Genomic DNA, 17,708 nt, shown 5'->3' with positions numbered 1-17,708 from the left:
ATTAAGGCACAGAACTTACATTGACCTGTGGGTAAGTCAACTCAGTCAAAAACCCGACTCAAATTTCTAGACTTGTACATGAGTAGAGTAGTTTTCAGCAGCTAGGCAAGCTAGTGATTAGATTAGACTCCAAACTAATGACATTGTTAAGTGTACCTTTTTAACTTTCTCTAGAGTGACTGGTTATCATTCATCCCCATGGAGACGTTTAACAAAAGCATGGGACTATGTGGCAAAAAATAAAACCTCCCTCTTCTCTTCCTATCCACTCTGAATTCCACAGGGTACGTTCTGTGTATGTGTTCTCTGTACCCCTAAAGTCCTAGTAAAGACGCACCACATACACCCCCATATCTATCCCAATACCAACAATTTTGCCAGCTGATTCAATTCTCATTAATCTTAAATGTAGTAGAATAGGCATCATAGTACTTCTATAGGTATTTGTACTCATTCAGGTCTCAGTCCTATTGAAACAAACCACTGCAGAAAAGAGTTTTTAAATGATTCTGCTTGCAAAGTAATACATGACACCACAGAAACCTTTGTGCACCACGCTTCTCTAGATAAAAAATAATGGTTGGCAACCGGTTGTAAGACTGTGGATAGAACTTTTTTAAAATTATTGAGTATATTGGTATATGAGGGGAAAATTTAAAAAGGACAAAGAACAAATTTGGTGGCAATTTCTATGGTGGAAATCTCTTATGCATCATTTCTTTTGGAGAAAGCATCTACCCAATTAAATGTGCAGAAAAGAAGTTAGCACATTTTCTGTATGCTGAAAATTTGAGTAGTAGGGTACTGCATGGCTGAAGCAGAAAAACTGACTTCTGGGATAACCGGAACAGGAAGCTGTGGATGAAATCCCTGGATGTCTACTGACAGAGTAACAGAAGGGTTAACCTATCTCTCACATGTTTACACCCCACAAATCTGCTCTGAGCAGTGGGAATCTACTACAGCTCTATTTAGGGGTAGTTAAGCAATTGCAGACAGAAGAAAAGAAATGATTTGCTTAGGGCACAATGGGGATGGTGTGTGGTTAGTCTTCACTAAAATACAGATAAGCCCAAAACATTTCTAACAGCTAACAATAATCGGAAAATCACATTGTGATTAGTGCGATTTGAATTTAAAAATAGTCATCTGGGCTGCTTACTCATAATGCATAATTATTCATACTGGTATGCAAGAGTCATGGAATGGGAGCATCTCATGTAGAATTATAGAACAGAATAATAAAATCATATAGTTGGAAGAGATCACAGGAGCCATGCAGATGTGTTTTAATTTTCATTAACAATATGAGTTAAACAAATTACAAAACTAAAAAAGTGATTTCAAGAGAAAAGTACTGTGTAAAAAATGTAGGGAAAACTGTACACAGGAGTGACTAGTCTGATCATTTAGAGTGTTCAGAAGGCTCAGTTTTAGTCAAACCGTTGTATCTTGAATCATTTATTATTAGGATAGATTAAGCTAAGTGGCATATGTGATGTGGGCATTTGGTCTCTATTACAGACTATCACAATTTAAGATTTTAATAATCACCATGGAAGGAGCATAAATACATCCTTTCTGGGCAAAATATTATGGTTTTACTCTTTTAAAATATAGTGAAGCACTTCTCTAAAACCAAGGGGCTTACACAAAAATCACTTTAACTGTATGTTTCAAAAATGGCTGACGTTACTTTTGCTGTATAAACATTCCCAGTACTTAGAATCAACACAAACACAACCCTTTCTCTGTCAACACAATAAAAAAAAATTAAACCATGGAGAGGAAAATGAAAGAAAAAGATCAAATTCTATTGCATTCTTTATTCTAGTAGTATATAATTTAATAGCAAACATAAAAGAGCACTCCTTGTAAAATTTATTCTGGAGAGAAATAAAGTCTAAATCCAATTGCCTTTAGAATTTTTCTCCACCAATTCATAATACACCAAGAACATGAGAAAGGAAATGAGTGAAGATACCAATTCAATTACTTTACTATTCAAACTGGGAGGAAAAGAAACTGGAATGTTATCCTATGAACAATATTATGAGAGAAAACGAGACAATTGGTTTCTCTGACAATGTTTGATTGCTTTAGGCCAGGATTTCTCAACCAGGGTTCCCTAAAGCTCTAGGGTTCTGCAAGAGGTCACTATGGATTCTGTGAAAACGTGTGGTTAAAAACTCCATTTTTTTCAGATATATAATAATAATAATGTTTATGGTAGGGTTCCCTGATACCTGACAGTTATTTCAGTGATTTGTTCCAATTAAAAAGCATGAGAAAAGCTGCTTTAGAAGCCACCATCAATTTCACAAACATTTTTATCTAGCAAATGCGAAGTTATCCTAGATATGGGAAGTTAGCAAAAACATAGTGAAACTACTGATAACTTAACGTACTTTACAGCTTCTAAAAATTTAATAACAGTAGTATATATTCTGCCCTTTTACATTTACCATGATTGTAAATACACAGATATTAACAAATATCTACAATGTACAGAAAGATATATAAACTGGTTTTGCTTTAATCTGTGTCAGATCTTTCAAGAGGCATGTCTCTGAAGATGCTTTATACAGTTGGCATTTTTATAATAAAATGGAAGGCATCCTACAGTTGCTTTCCTTTCTGGTTACAGCCCACACTGCAACTGTAGAAGACCATGATGTACATGAAAAAACCCTTTCTTCCCCTTTTGCTTATTGCTGCTTACTTATGCTGCAAAGAAGGACAATTTTCTGAAATAACTGCAATGCAACTAAAGTGCCTGGCATCTGGTTTCCTCCACCCTACAGAAAACACCTTTCTGGGGTAGTGACTTCACATCCTTTGACATCAGTACAGCTTGAAAGGGGGAGGGGAACAGTAGAGCAGAAAGCAGCATAACCCGTTTATTGATGCAAGCAGCTCCTCTTATTTGTAAATCTCTCAACATTTCACAGCAACACTGCTGCCTGCGTTTTGCAACTTTAATAAATCTGCATCAGAACAAAAATGGATTCTCCTACAAAGGACTTCCTGCTTTCCGTATCTGAGAATCACAATAGCTTTTCATTAGCTAGTCACAGAGGGAAACAATTCATTCAAACACAAATAACTCACCTCGGATATGTAGAAGGGCCACGGGCTGAAAGGGCCCGTTCGAATTGGCTGCGTCCACAACCATCCTGCTGCCAGTTTTATTACATGTCAACATCTAGACTTCAGCAGGAAAGCAGTGCACTCCTTAAGGCAAGAAACCAGCCTCCATTTTAGTTTTAAAAAAAAGAAACTGAAGCTCTCTGCAGCTGGAGGGAACTGGCTAGTTAGTGATGTCAGCAGGAATGAGAAAGCTGATTGGCTAACCGGGCCAACTTAAAATGACTCTAAAAGCTGCAAATGAAAAGAGCTTTCTGTGTGGCTGTCACCGTGCATTACGCTTTTACATTTGCCAGGTCCCTTGTACTTCCATTCATCATTAGTAAATGAATGCCTAGACTGCTGTTTGAAAACACAAGCCCCAAACCTCCAGAGTAAACAAGCATATAGTGACAAAAAGATAGTGAACTTTCACATATTAATTTCACTAGGGTATTAGGATTTTTCAGAATATATAGCTTTTCAAAGGGTATATCAGTAAGTTCCAACAACAAAAATCCATAGATATAAATGCTGGAAATAAATAAATAAATAAATAGATTCATTATCATTTTCTAGTTCAGTAGTATCTGACGGAAGCACTGGTTCCCTCTTTTCTTTTTTTGAAATGCATTCACACTAAAAGTGTAAACCTTGTGCACATGCTGCTATTTGCTTTGTGCCTTGCCCAGCACAAATTAAAACATTTAAACTCTTCCCTTCTGTCTATAAGCGCACGCGCGCACACATGCTCCCTACCACAAAGACATTCTTCTTTCAAAGGTCTAAAAGTACTTTTTATTTATTTGCAGTATTTATACCCCGCCTTTCTCACCCCGAAGGGGACTCAGGCAACAATTTGATGCCATATCACCAAAAATATAAAATAGACATATACATTAAAACACAAATTTAAAAGCCAAATAGAGATTAAAACACATTATTAAAACAACACAATACGAGATCATAGTTAAAAAGCTGTTCCAGTTGTTATTGCACATTTTCCATCAGTATAGATTATATTAAACTTACTTACATATATGTTTTAAAACTACATCAAATTTTCTTATCGTACTAGAACTTTGATCCAGGATACAAATCAAATATATTTTCTCCTTACTGTAAGATGCAGACAAAAAGTAAGTCATAAGCCTGGGATATAATCACAATGTAAATAGTAATGTTTCTGTATAATGTGCACAGCAATCACAATTTTACTCTCCAGAATTCAGAATGCCCTTGTCATTAATCTCTTGACAAGTTTCTGACTACTATAGTAAAACATACTACCTTTGTCAGTTTACCACTTGATACCAGTTGCAGGGAAACGGATGACAGAGTGTTATTCAACGCAGGCATTATTTGTGAGCTTCCCAGAGGTATCTGAAAGTGCACCTACACTGTAGAATTAATACAGTTTGGTTCCGCTTGAACTGCCATGGCTCAATGCCATGGAATCCTGTGATTTGTAGTTTGGCGAGGCACCAGTACTCTTTGGCAGAAAAGGCTAAAATCTTGTAAAAGTGCAACTCCCATGATTCCAAAGCATTGAGCCTTAGTAGTTAAAGTGGTGTCATACTGAATTGATTCTAAAGTGTAGATATTCCCTCAGTTGGCTACTTCTGAAACAAAATGCTGGACCCTGGTATGATTCAGCTGGGCACCTATATTCTGTAGGCCCTGATTATTTTTCAAGGAACGCTTTCCTTTAAATTTACCATAATTCATTTGAACTATTATTTACAATGAATTCATTATTTGATCATTATATGACATGGGTGTGGGATGGTCAAAGAGAAATCGAGCTGTTTACATAATAAATTATAAAACAGAACACTACACAAGATTATTGATACCTGGTTTATGTGTGAATTAACCTCTCATTCTATACACAAAAGGCTAATCATTCATACTTTGAATGATAAAATACTAAATGACATGCAGAACAAGTATTAGAGTAGACATCCTACAATATAAAAGTGTAATTCAGGACTATATTAAACTGGATCCTAATATTTATAAACAATCAATGCTAGAGTTTCTCTGGTTAGAGGGAGAATTTTTGCTATCTCTTATTTGCTTTAGTCCTCCCTACAGAGTTTGTCTTTAGTTTATAAGAGATTGAATGAAAAGTAATGCCTTCACCTTCACAACTCAACAGACATACCAGTGCTGCTATCTGTTGAGGAGTTACGAAGGTGGAGGCATTACTTTTCATTCAACCCTCGCATATAAATTACATTGAAATTAACAATACATAGCAGGCAAAAACATTTGTGACTGTTAAAGAAATCATACCTAAATTTGTCCTAGTTCATTCAATGATCTGTCCCCTTTCAACCTATATTAATAAAATGATCTGTCCCCTTTCAACCTACATTAATAAAATTAATTATTTTAAGGAAAGTCTATTAGGACAAATGCTAAACACACATATTTACAAAACCTATTTCACGTAACTACTCTTACCAGGATCTATGATTGATGGTGTGAGATATTAAGAGAATCATTCTAATATGTCCTAATGCAAGTGCTATAAACAAAATTATGATGCCAATGTACTGGGAAGGATTAATAATAGGTGCAAACAAAGGAAGTAAAAAGTATGAGCCGCTCTGAGTCCCTTCGGGGAGATGGTGGGGGCATACAAAAATAAAGTTGTTGTTGTTGTGGTTGTGGTGGTGGTGATGATGATGATGATTATTATTATTATTATAGGCTGACTGTATCCTTCTTGGAGATGCAATCTGAACACAGGAGAGATGAAATTCAGTCTCTTTTCCAAAGTTGTGCTTTTGCTAAATGGCTTCAGAAACCGATCTCCCTGCAAACATACACTAAGAAAAAAATCCTTTCTGCACCAAATCTACCAGCATTTGATAATTTCCACTGTCATAGAATCACAGAATTGGAAGAAACCGCAAGAGCCAACCAGTCCAATCCCCTGCCATGCAGGAACACATAAAATAAAAGCCACAAACTCTAGCTGCATCTCAGGCCCAAATCCAGAGTCCTCTGACAAGGCAGGTGCAGGGACAATCACAGGCTGAACAGGCCCAACCTCAGGCTCACCTGATAGCTCAGATGGAGGCTCGGCTATAACACTGAATACCTCTCACGGTCAGAAAGTTCTTCCTAATGTTCAGATGGAATCTCTTCCCCCATAATTTGAACCCACTGCTTCAAGTCCTAGTCTCCAGGGCAGCAGAAAACAAGCCTGCTCCCTCTTCCTTATGCCATCCTTTCAAATATTTAAACATACCATAGCTATTGTGTCTCCTTTCAACCTTTCCTTCTGCAGCCTAAACATAGGATGCTCCTCACAGGACATGGTCTCCAGACCCTGGATCATTTTAGTCACCCTCCTCTGGACACCTTCCGGCTTGCCAGTATCTCTCTTAAATTGTGATGCCCAGAACTGAACACAGTATTCCAGGTGAGGTCTGACCAAAGCGGAATAGAGAGGCACCATTACTTCCCTCGATACAGCCCAAACTCCCATTGGCTTTTTTAGCTACTGCCTCACACCATTGCCACGAAGACTCCAAGTTCTTTTTCACATGTACTGTTGTCGGGCCAGACGTCACCCATTTTGTATCTGAGGATTTCATTTCTTCTGCCTAACTGAAGTACCCTGCTCTCTAATCTATCAATGTCATTTTGAATTCTGATGTTTTCTGGAATTATAATGTTGAAAGAGACCACATGGGCCATCTAGTCCCACCCCCTGCCATGCAGGAAAAGCACGATAACTTTATCTAGCTTGTTTAAAAGCTTCCAAGGAAGGAAATATTAACTTACTCTCTCAATTTGGTGTCATCTACAAACTTGATCAGCACGCCCTCTGAATTTTCATTCAAGTCATTAATAAAGATCTCAAAGAAACACTGGGCTGGGACAGAATCCTGAGGCACCCCACTAGTCACTTCTTTCCAGGATGAAGAGGAACCATTAGTAAACACCCTTTGCGTTTGGTCACTTAACCATTACAAATCCACTTAACAGTTGCATTGTCTGGACCATATCTTGCTGTTATCATTCCAGGGAAGTCATTAAAATATCTGTACGGTTGTATAACTAAATCATTATGGTGGTGTCTGCTATGATAACATAAATGTCACAATAGTACTGGCATTTCACAAGTTAGGGCGCTACAATTCATGACACTGTAATATAACCTTTCCCAGCACTAGTACAGCAAATATTAGATCAATGTTAGTAATTTAAGAAAGTGTAATTTGGAACATTTTACCAACATTATACCAACTGCCTTGTCTTTCTTCCCTTGATTTCTGCAAGGTGCACAATGAACAGTGCTTAGGCACCTTCTCTATTAAACTGCTTTTTCAGGTCCATGAGAAGATAAAATAGAGCATTCTTAAGGGGGAATCATTAACATTCATCAAATCATAAAGGTTGCTGGGAGTTTTATCTCCAAATACTAGAACTCAAGGAAATCAGCAGTTGGCTTAGAAATGACAAAATAATTTTATTTCATATGTCATGTAGAATCTATCATAACATCTACTGTCACCTATAACATGGATTTGATATTTAGTAGTACACTGCTTCTGAATGCAAAGGCCACAACTTTCTTTCACAAATAACAAGTCCTTTTTAAAGACATCTAATTGCAGATTACTCTTTTTCCCCTAGTTAGTGCATTTGCAAGCTACTTGGGTTTATCGCTGATGGAATCAAATAACTGAAAAAATGTACATTGGGCCCTTTACATTTGTTGAGGTCAGTGCCTCAGTACCCCTGCAAAAGTGGGAAAAAAACACAAATACCCCCTTCCCACTCACATACACATTTTTATTTTGAGAAAACACCTCTTTAGGAATATCCTCCAGTGGAAGAAGACCATAGAATCACTGAGGACATACAAATGTCTAATAGAGTGTTATCTCTAGGAATCTCTAGGTATCCAGCACAACCCTATATTCAACTTCGTGCTGGGAAACAGAGAGATTCCTACAGAAGAATGTGTTAAGACATCTTTTAATGTGAATTGCCACGAATCACATTCCTTGGTTATATAAACTTTTACTATAGATGTTGCTGGAAAAGTAAACATAATCACTGCAGATCAAGACAGTGCAGTTCTTAATATAATTGTGCAGCACAGTGTTCTTTCATAGTAGACAGTCACCTTATATGTGCTAATCATAATGCGTATAGGGAGGTTTCTTGTTTTCTAAGATTCTTCAATAGAACTATTCTATCTTCCATTGGATTAAAAGTTAAGTTTTTTAACTTAAAATAAAATAAAACAAGCACCATCAACAGCCTGGCTTTAACTGATAGTATTTCACAGGACAATTCATATTTGTGAAGCAAAAGTGCTCTTATCAAGCATTTCCAGTTTATAGATTGAAAAAACAGCCATACTAGCTTCAGCATTTTTCAAAGACGCAACTATTTCTAAAAAACCAAATATATTAGGAAACAAGAAATGAAATATGATAATTAGTTACTTACACATATTTAGATAGTTGCCGCTGATAGTTTGAATAAGAAAAGAGGCAACAAAGTTGAGGCAACAAAGACAAATAGGTACAGAACACTTCCAGAAAAGGCCAAGAAAGAATTGGACAGATTTAATTTTATTTATAAGAAAGCATATTTGGTTATAAGAAAGATTACAAAGTTTTGTTTAGAAAGGAGGGATAAAAATAAATGTTAGCAGTATTCAACATAAAAGCCTCTATTAAACAAAGCTTTTATTTTTCTGCAGTGTTGTCTTTTTCCCAAAGCAGGTCCCAATGTGGATTAAAACAAAAGACAGCCAAAGTCAATAAATTCTACCATTTTAAAAGCAAATGAATAGTATCATATTAAAATCAAACACTTAATTATAAGTTTGGAAAGCATTTAACCATCTAAGAGGTGGGTAAGCACAACATCCTTATTGAAAGACCTTTCTACAGTAATCAAACAATGGCCCATCTGAATAAGAGGTCTTTGCTAGCTGGTGGGAGGAAAGAAAGAGAAGAGCCAACCTATTTTCCTGTAGAAGATAATTTTGAAGGTTGTGTGCATTTTCCTGTCACCTTTCAACTCATGCTGACCCCATGAATTTAAGAGGGTTTCTCTAAGCAAGGAATATTCAGGGGTGGTTTTGCCAGTTCCTTCCGCTGAGAGATTGCCTACAGCACCTGGTATTAATTGGTGAGCGCCCATCCAAGTACTAGTATCAGGACTGACCCTGCTTGGCTTTTGAGATCAGAGAGCATCTGGTGTCTTATAACTGCAGAATGCAGAATGTTTGTTTTGTCTTTGTTCTATGTTAAAAGGCATTGAATGTTTGCCTATATGTGTTTTGTGATCCGCCCTGAGTCCTCTTCGGGGTGAGAAGGGCGGAATATAAATGCTGTAAATAAATAAATAAATAAATAAATAAATGCCCTCTTCTAACCCCTCACCTTATTTATTTAAAGTATTTATATTTATATGTATATTACCTCCTACCCCACCAGGGCCTCCATGATGACCCCTCGCCTTATTTATTTAAAGTATTTGTATTTATACGTATATTACTTCCTACCCCACCCGGGTCTCCATGATATACACAGCAAGTAAAAACCATTTAAAACAATAACAAATTCAAATGCACTTTAAGAACATTAAAAAGCAATTTAAAATAATTCTAAAAATAATGGTAAAACAAACAATCATAGCAGTTCAAAGTAGCAAAAGCCATACTTGCTCAAAGCACAAAACAGATGGAGCCAGTTTAACTTCCCGTAGCAGGGAGCTCTGAAGTTTGGATGATCCAACAAGACAACTTCTCTACATCTGTGTGCACCAATCTAGCCTCATAAGGTGTTGGGATGAAGATTTCAAATTCTAAGCAGGTCATAAGGGAAGAGAGGTGTTTGAAAGTCTGGGCCAAAACTATATACACCTTTACATTAAAACCAGAGAAACCGTAACATGGAGCTTTTGTCTTTCCTGTATCCTCCTTTTACCAGCAATCTGGCTGAAGTATGTTGTATCTATAGAATTTTGTGAATCATTTCCAAAGGCAGTTTCACACAGAATATGTTATAGTAAAGTAACCAGGTCCTCTTTTACTGTGGTCAGATCAGACATCTCCAAGAATCGTCAATTCCTCAGAAACAGCTAAAAATACCATAAGTATCCAGTCCCCAAAAAAGAGCACATTTAATAATAATAATAATAATAATAATAATACACAAACCTGCAAAAGTATTTAAGACTGTGCAAAGAAACCGACGAAACCATTGATCATATCCTCAGCTGCTGTAAGAAAATCGCACAGACAGACTACAAAGTACAAATATGTGGCCCAAATGATTCATTGGAACTAATGCCTCAAGTACCACCTCCCAGCAGTAAAGAGCTGGTGGGATCACAAACCTGCAAAAGTATTGGAAAATGAGCAAGCAAAGATACTGTGGGACTTCTGAATCCAGACTGACAAAGTTCTGGAACACAACACACCAGACATCACAGTTGTGGAAAAGAAAAAGGTTTGGATCATTGATGTTGCCATCCCACGTGACAGTCGCATTGACGAAAAACAACAGGAAAAACTCAGCCGCTATCAGGACCTCAAGATCGAACTGCAAAGACTTTGGCAGAAACCAGTACAGGTGGTCCCAGTGGTGATCGGCACACTGGGTGCCGTGCCAAAAGATCTCAGCCAGCATTTGGAAACAATAGACATTGACAAAATTACGATCTTCCAACTGCAAAAGGCCACCCTACTGGGATCTGCACGCATCATCCGAAAATACATCACACAGTCCTAGACACTTGGGAAGTGTTCAACATGTGATTTTGTGAAACGAAATCCAGCATATCTATCTTGTTTGCTGTGTCATAATGATAATGATAATGATAATAATAATAATAATTCATTTATATACTGCCCCCCATCTCCCGAAGAGGACTCAGGGCGGTTTCCAACATATGCAAAGTATTCAATTGCCAACAGAAGACCATACAACAAGATAGACATCATAAAACAAAACATACAATACTGCTAAATCCCATGAAAATTAAAATCCAGTTTTAGTCTATTCCATCAGATGGGTTCAAAGTACCAATAGTCAGTATTTCAGAGCGGACATGGGCAACCATGAAGGGCTATGCAAAGGCTGATACGACAGAGTATCATAGGGCCGGGGGAACTGGATAAAGTGCAGAGCAGGGTCCTGATTGGCTACCAAGGGGGAGAGGCCTAGGGACTAATCATGCTGAAAAGCCTGCTTAAATCAACAGGTTTTCAGGTCCTTGTGGAAACAGTGTAGGGGCTTGCCTGATCTCTCTGGGAAGGGCGTTCCAAAGTTGGGGGGCCACCATTGAGAAGGCCCTCTCCTTCATCCCAACCAACCACGCTTGTGACAGTGGCGGGAACGAGAGGAGGGCCTCCCCTGCAGATCTTAGAATCTGCATCGCATTATGGGGGAGATACGATCACAAAGATAGGCAGGGCCCAAGTCATTTAGGGCTTTGTAGGTTATAACCTGCACCTTGAATTGGGACTGACAGCCAGTGGAGCTGCTTCAATAGGGGTGTTGTATGCTCCATATAGTTAGCTCTAGTTAGAAGCCTGGTTGCCGACCTTTGAACCAGGTGAAGTTTCCAGGCCATCTTCAAGGGCAGCCCCACATAGAGACCATTGCAACAATCCAGTCTGGATGTAACCGAGACGTGAACCACCATGGCCAAGTCCGACTCCTCAAGGTACGGTCGCTGCTGGCGCACAAGTTTTAACTGTGCGAAGGCCCTCCCGACCACCGCTGACATCAAGCGTCAGCTCTAAGTCCAGGAGGACCTACAAGCTATGGACCTGTGTCCTATGTATTCAGTGCCTATGTATTTCATCTCCTCTTCCTATGATTGTTATGTTTAGATTGTCCAGGTTACATGCATTTTCCCTGCTCTAATTAGTGTGAAAAAGCACATCACTGGCTAAATTCTAAAGAAAATGCCTAGTTAAAAGAATAACGGTTAAACACAGCTTGAAAATGTTTATTAAAATTCTGGTACATAAGAATTCAAAGTTATAGTAGTACAGATAATAGACTACTTAAGAATATATGAAAAGCTATAATGTCTCAATGCTGGGGGCTATGTATACAAATTTGACCTAGCAAAGGGGAACCTTTCACATAATGAACAGTTTAGTATAAAGATTAAGAATGCTAGTAAAGATTTTCAATTATGTCAAGGAAGCAACTAACTGGGAAACTGATGCCTTGAATTAATGTAGATTAAATAGGAATGGAGTTGAGGAACAGGCCACAAAAATGCAGGTTTCAGTAATGCTCCAGGCAGCTTATGAATTCATTCCAATGAAGGTCATAGGAAGAGGGGAGAAGATGATGACATACATTCTTCCCACTAAGGAAGGTTACAATCTTGGAATAAAAACTGGAAAATACCACAAGGGCCATCCAGTTCAACCTTATTAAATAAATAAATTATTTGGCCATGCAAGAATACACAATCAAAGCACTCTCAACAGATGACCATCAAACCTCTATTTAGCCCCCCCCCCCCCCCCCCGAAAGACACTCTATCACACTCTAAGGCAATGCATTGTATTGTTGGAAGCAGTGGAATATCTTATCCTGTGTTTTGAATCCATTCGTCCATGTGTGTCTCTGGACCTGCAGAAAATAAGCTTGCTTCAATATGGCATCCTTTCAAATATTTAAACATGGTTATTAAGTAATCTCATAACCTTTCCTTTCCTTCTCCAGACTACATATTCCAAGCTCTCTAACCTGCTCCTCGTGGCTTTGGTTTCCAGACCTTTTACCATTTTTTAAATTTGTTGCATTTGTAAGCCACCTTTCTTCTGGAGTGGCTTTGTCATTATCTTCCTTGAATTGTGGTGCCCAGAACTGGACACAGTATTCCCGATGAGATCTGCCCAAAGCAAAATAGATTTGGATGATTATCTCACTCAATCTCTACAGCATATTCATATTGATGCAACCTAAAACCCCACTTTTCTTTAGCTGCCACTTAACACAGTTGAAGCAGGTTTATCTTGTGGACTATGAGGACTAAACCCTAACTCTTTCACAGGTACTATTGTCAAGCCAGGTGTATATATGTGCATTTCATTTCTAATGCCCAAGTGTAGCACTTTACATTTCTCCCTGTTGAGATTCATTTTGTTAGTTTCAGCCCAAATCTCTGATCTGTTGAAATAATTTGAATTCTAATCTTGTCCTCTGGAGTTTTAGCCCCTGCTAATTTGGTGCCATCTGCAAATTGAAAGCATGCCTACTACTCCATCTTTCAAGTTATTTATAAAGATGTTGACTAGCACTGGGACCAAGAAAGAACTATGTGGCATCCTACTGGTTACTTATTTCCAGGATCAAGAGGAGCCGCTACTAATCATCCTTTGGGTTCAGTCACTCAATCAATCATAGTAGCACTGTCTAAATCACATTTTTATTAGCTTGTTTGCAATACATATATCATAGAGTTGGAAGAGACCTCATGGGCCATCCAGTCCAACCTCTTGCCAAGAAGCAGGAAATCACATTCAAAGCACCCTGGATGGTCATTCAGCCTCTGCCAAAAAGCCTCCAAAGAAGGAGCCTCTACCACACTCCAAGGCAGAGAGTTCCACTGCTGAACAGTTCTCATAAGTGAGGAAGTTCTTCCTAATTTTTAGGTGGAATCTTCTTCCCTGTAGTTTAAAGCCATTGTTCCGCATCCTAGTCTCCAGGGCAGCAGAAGACAAGCTTGCTCCCTCCTCCCTATGACTTCCCCTCACATATTTATACATGGCTATCATGTTTCCTCTCAGCCTTCTCTTCTGCAGGTTAAACATGCCCAGTTCTTTAAGCTGCTCCTCATAGAGCTTGTACTCCAGGCCCTTGATCATTTTAGTTGCCCTCCTCTGGACACCTTCCAGCTTGTCAACATCTCTCTAGACTGCGGTGCCCAGAATTGGACACAGTATTCCAGGTATGGTCTGACCAAGGCAGAATAGAGGAATAGCATGACTTCCCTGAATCTATACACTATACTCCTATTTAAGCAGGCCAAAATCCCATTGGCTTTTTTAGCCGCTGCATCACATTGTTGGCTCATGTTTAACTTGTTGTCCACGAGGAATCCAAGATCTTTTTCACACATACGTCATGGGCGGCTTGTTGAAATCATCTACAGCAATGGTGTCAAACTTGTAATTCTCCAGGTGTTTTGGACTTCAGCTCCCAGAATTCCTGGCCATTAGACAAGTTGGCTAGAACTTCTGGGAGTTGGGAGGCCCAAACAGCTAGATGGCCGCAAGTTAGACAACTCTGTTTTATAGCACTCACTTCATTTACGAAGCTTGTAACTTGTTTTTAAGGAGGCCATGTTGATTTCTAGTGTAAAATATAGAACTTTACTAATTTTTATCACCACTACATCTGTACTCTGCAATAAAACTAATTGCTAACTATATTTAATATAAGCATGAAAATAAAGTCATGAAATTCCAGGTGCTATTTGAACTAGGATATAGGAAGTTTCTGCATGTGTGATTTTTCTTTGTATTAAAATATGAATTTCGCTTAAAGAACAGTCTTCTCTTATTATAACATCATTCACGTAGGTCACATGAGAGAAGTACAGTTGACAAATACATGGCACTAGAATTCTCCACTGAGTCACAGTATTTCAATTGGCTGTTCCCGCTTTGCCATTTAAAAACTCAATTTTTTATCATGTCAGAAGCAAATTGAGAACATACTACAAATCGCTGAAATACTGCATTACTTTGGCATGCCTTTGACTTGCAAATTGGCTGAATATTCCTCTCCCATTTTGTTGATGTGTTTTAACTTGATGTTTTATACTATATATAAAAAAGACAAACAACTAGTAAAGTCTGTTGTGCCAAATGTGTTGGGAGTCCACATGAATCAGAAAGGCAACACAAAAACATTTTATACTCATATGTATTTCCTCATCCCAGGGCAGATAGTCACATCCCATGTATATTGCAGCCTGTTAAGGTTCAAGCACAGGCTTGTAGAAAACTAGCTGATGGTTAGGTGTGGCTTGCAGAACTGGCATGTCAATTCAAATCCATGCAGAAAGATCCATATAAAATGTACTTCAAGCTTCCTGAATACAGCCATATCAATCAGATTTAGCATGCTGTCCATCTGCCCTCCTCCCTCTATGTGTGTTTCTTTCTCCATCTCACATATACATTTATGCACCTTAATTTCATTAACTAAGATAGGAATAATGATATAGTCTAAAATTGACAATGTCTGCCTTCCACTGGCCAAGATCTCTTCTCTAAATGGAAGTATTTATAGAAACAATTAATTTGACGTGTACTCATTTGACAGAGTGAGGAAAACCATGGCAGAGGAAGACACTTTTTAAAGTAAATTTCACTGATTCTCCAGATATATGAATTTGGTAAACTATCTTTGACATTTAAGGAACAATCACAATGCCAGGTTTCATTTTTAAACAAAACACTCTAAATATAGCAGCAATTTTCAAAGTCATAGGTTAAAGAAGAAAACAAAACTGACAAAACACATTCCAAAAGTCTTCTATTTTTATGTTCTACATTTTATGGAATATGATTCCAATTTTAAACTTCCTAGATATTTCCATTTAATGTATTATTAGAATACATGAGCTTGGCACACTTCTAATAGTTTCATGCACACTGAAAGCTTTATTATTATACACTCAGCATACTAATCCATATCTATTTTGTTGCTACTTCAATGCAATTTTTTTTCAAAACTCAAGAGACAGTTGATAAACATGCACTGCACACTCTTCAGCAAAAAGGAGTGAAGCAGGCCATCAGTGATTTATAGGTCACATGCAGCTATTGTAATTGAACCATACCAGAGAGCTCTGTTCAGCACAGTGGTTAGCCTATACTTGCAGATGATAAAGACCAAAAATCAACAGAAGCTCTTACACCCATGGGACACAACATGTAACTTATTAATGGCTGCCTACCTTGATAGAGACCTCTAGGAAAGATGCATCCTTTTTCCAAGTCCTGAATTCAAAAGGGCAAGACAGAACTATGAAAAAAATGTGAACGCAATTTTAAAGAGACATGACAAATGTTTTAGTGCCCAATCAAGTTCTCTGTGTATTGTCCTGGTTATTATTATCTCAGTGTCCTGGCAGAAAACAAGTATAGATTCTGCCCACATTTGCTGTTGTTCAATAACTGAGTCTGATGAAGTTGTACATCACCTTATGCTAGATGTAAAATCATTTGTCAAATAGCAATTATTGATATTTTATTTACAAAACTTGGATGGTATAGCACAGAGTTGTCCTGTGAATAGCTATTCATACCCAACTTAAGCCATTTCTGATTTTGTTATTGTCTATTATTATAACTTGACGTGAACTATAGGGTAGTACACAAAGCTAAAAGTAATTTTAATTCAAAACAGTCTTAGTGTACAAAGACAGAAGGTGAGAATTATATGACTGACAAATAACATTCTGTGATGGCATCCACACTGAAACTGACTCAGACGTGTTTGTCTAACTCATAACTATATCTGAAACTGTGTGGCCTTGGCATGATTATATTATCTTCTTCAGCTCCCAACAGAAATTGGGTGACCGAATGCTGGAACGATTGCAAAAGAAGAAAGGGGGGGATACTGAAGAAAACTACAAATATTAACAACAATATGAACTTAATAATTATATTTTAATATGCCGCAACAGTTCTGATTATTTTCCACCATTTCCACAAAAATATTACTTGAGTTATTCTATTTCCAATGTAAAAGTTAAAACTCAACATAAAACAGTTATTGAAAAGGTCTATGTGAACTCGGCATTAAGTACTAAGGATATGGAGCCACTAGCCTAGATTAATATGGCCACATAGCACTCTGTAATATAATACTGTGACATCACAAAACTATTACTTCTAAGAAAAGCATTTACATTAACATAAAAATAGGCATACTGTACTGGTGTTAGCTTTGCAAGCCTTTGGAGAATTTGTGCAATAGATAGGTATGGAATTATGTGCAATGACTATTGGAATGGCACAGATTACAATTGTGGATAGTGTGATTAATAGTGAAGGAATTGTTTTAAATGTTTAAATGTATTTTATAATTCTATTTTAAACTGTTTATTTGAATTGTACATTGTTTTATGGCAGCAAATAGTTGTCTATGTGTAAAGCTGCCTTGAGTCCCCTCCGGGGTAGAGAAAGGTGGGGCATAAATGTCGTAAATAAATAAATGTTAATGGACTGCAACTGCTCCATTGTTCAAAGGACGGTCTTCCAAGGCATATGTCATAGATTTAATCCCCCTTTCCCTACTAGAATTCATATATCTTCCTATTATGCAATTCTAGTTTTTTCCACAGAAAAAGCAATCCTTGCTACAAAGCAACAGGTATATTTTTGACAAAAGTATGATTTAATTTAAGGACGCAAATCAAGTGCAAATGATATACCCACTAGGTGGCACACAATCAATTTTCTATGTTTACAGTTACAGGTATTATGCAGTTTGATTAAACAACACAATGTTGCACACATTTCTTCTTTTCAGTTTTGACACCATGAA

At 37.6% G+C, this 17,708-nt stretch overlaps 1 protein-coding gene across 5 annotated transcripts in view; it reads right to left on the bottom strand.

Moving 5' to 3' along the window:
* ppp2r5c (protein phosphatase 2 regulatory subunit B'gamma) overlaps positions 1–17,708 on the bottom strand; it is a 100,294-nt gene that overhangs the window by 62,164 nt on the left and 20,422 nt on the right. For 2 of the 5 annotated variants that reach the window (XM_008115764.3, XM_008115765.3), the window contains exon 1: positions 3,112–3,287. The exons of the other annotated variants lie outside the window; for them this stretch is intronic. In XM_008115764.3, coding sequence (XP_008113971.1) covers positions 3,112–3,205 — 94 coding nt within the window. In that variant the 5' untranslated portion in view covers positions 3,206–3,287. Of the gene's footprint in view, positions 1–3,111; positions 3,288–17,708 lie in introns of those variants that run through there. 5 annotated transcript variants of the gene reach the window in all.

The sequence above is a fragment of the Anolis carolinensis genome, chromosome 1 (assembly GCF_035594765.1).
Source record: "Anolis carolinensis isolate JA03-04 chromosome 1, rAnoCar3.1.pri, whole genome shotgun sequence".
Classification (NCBI taxonomy): Eukaryota; Metazoa; Chordata; class Lepidosauria; order Squamata; family Dactyloidae; genus Anolis; species Anolis carolinensis.
Note: the sequence above shows the minus strand (reverse complement) of the source record. Positions and strands in the feature narration are given on the sequence as shown.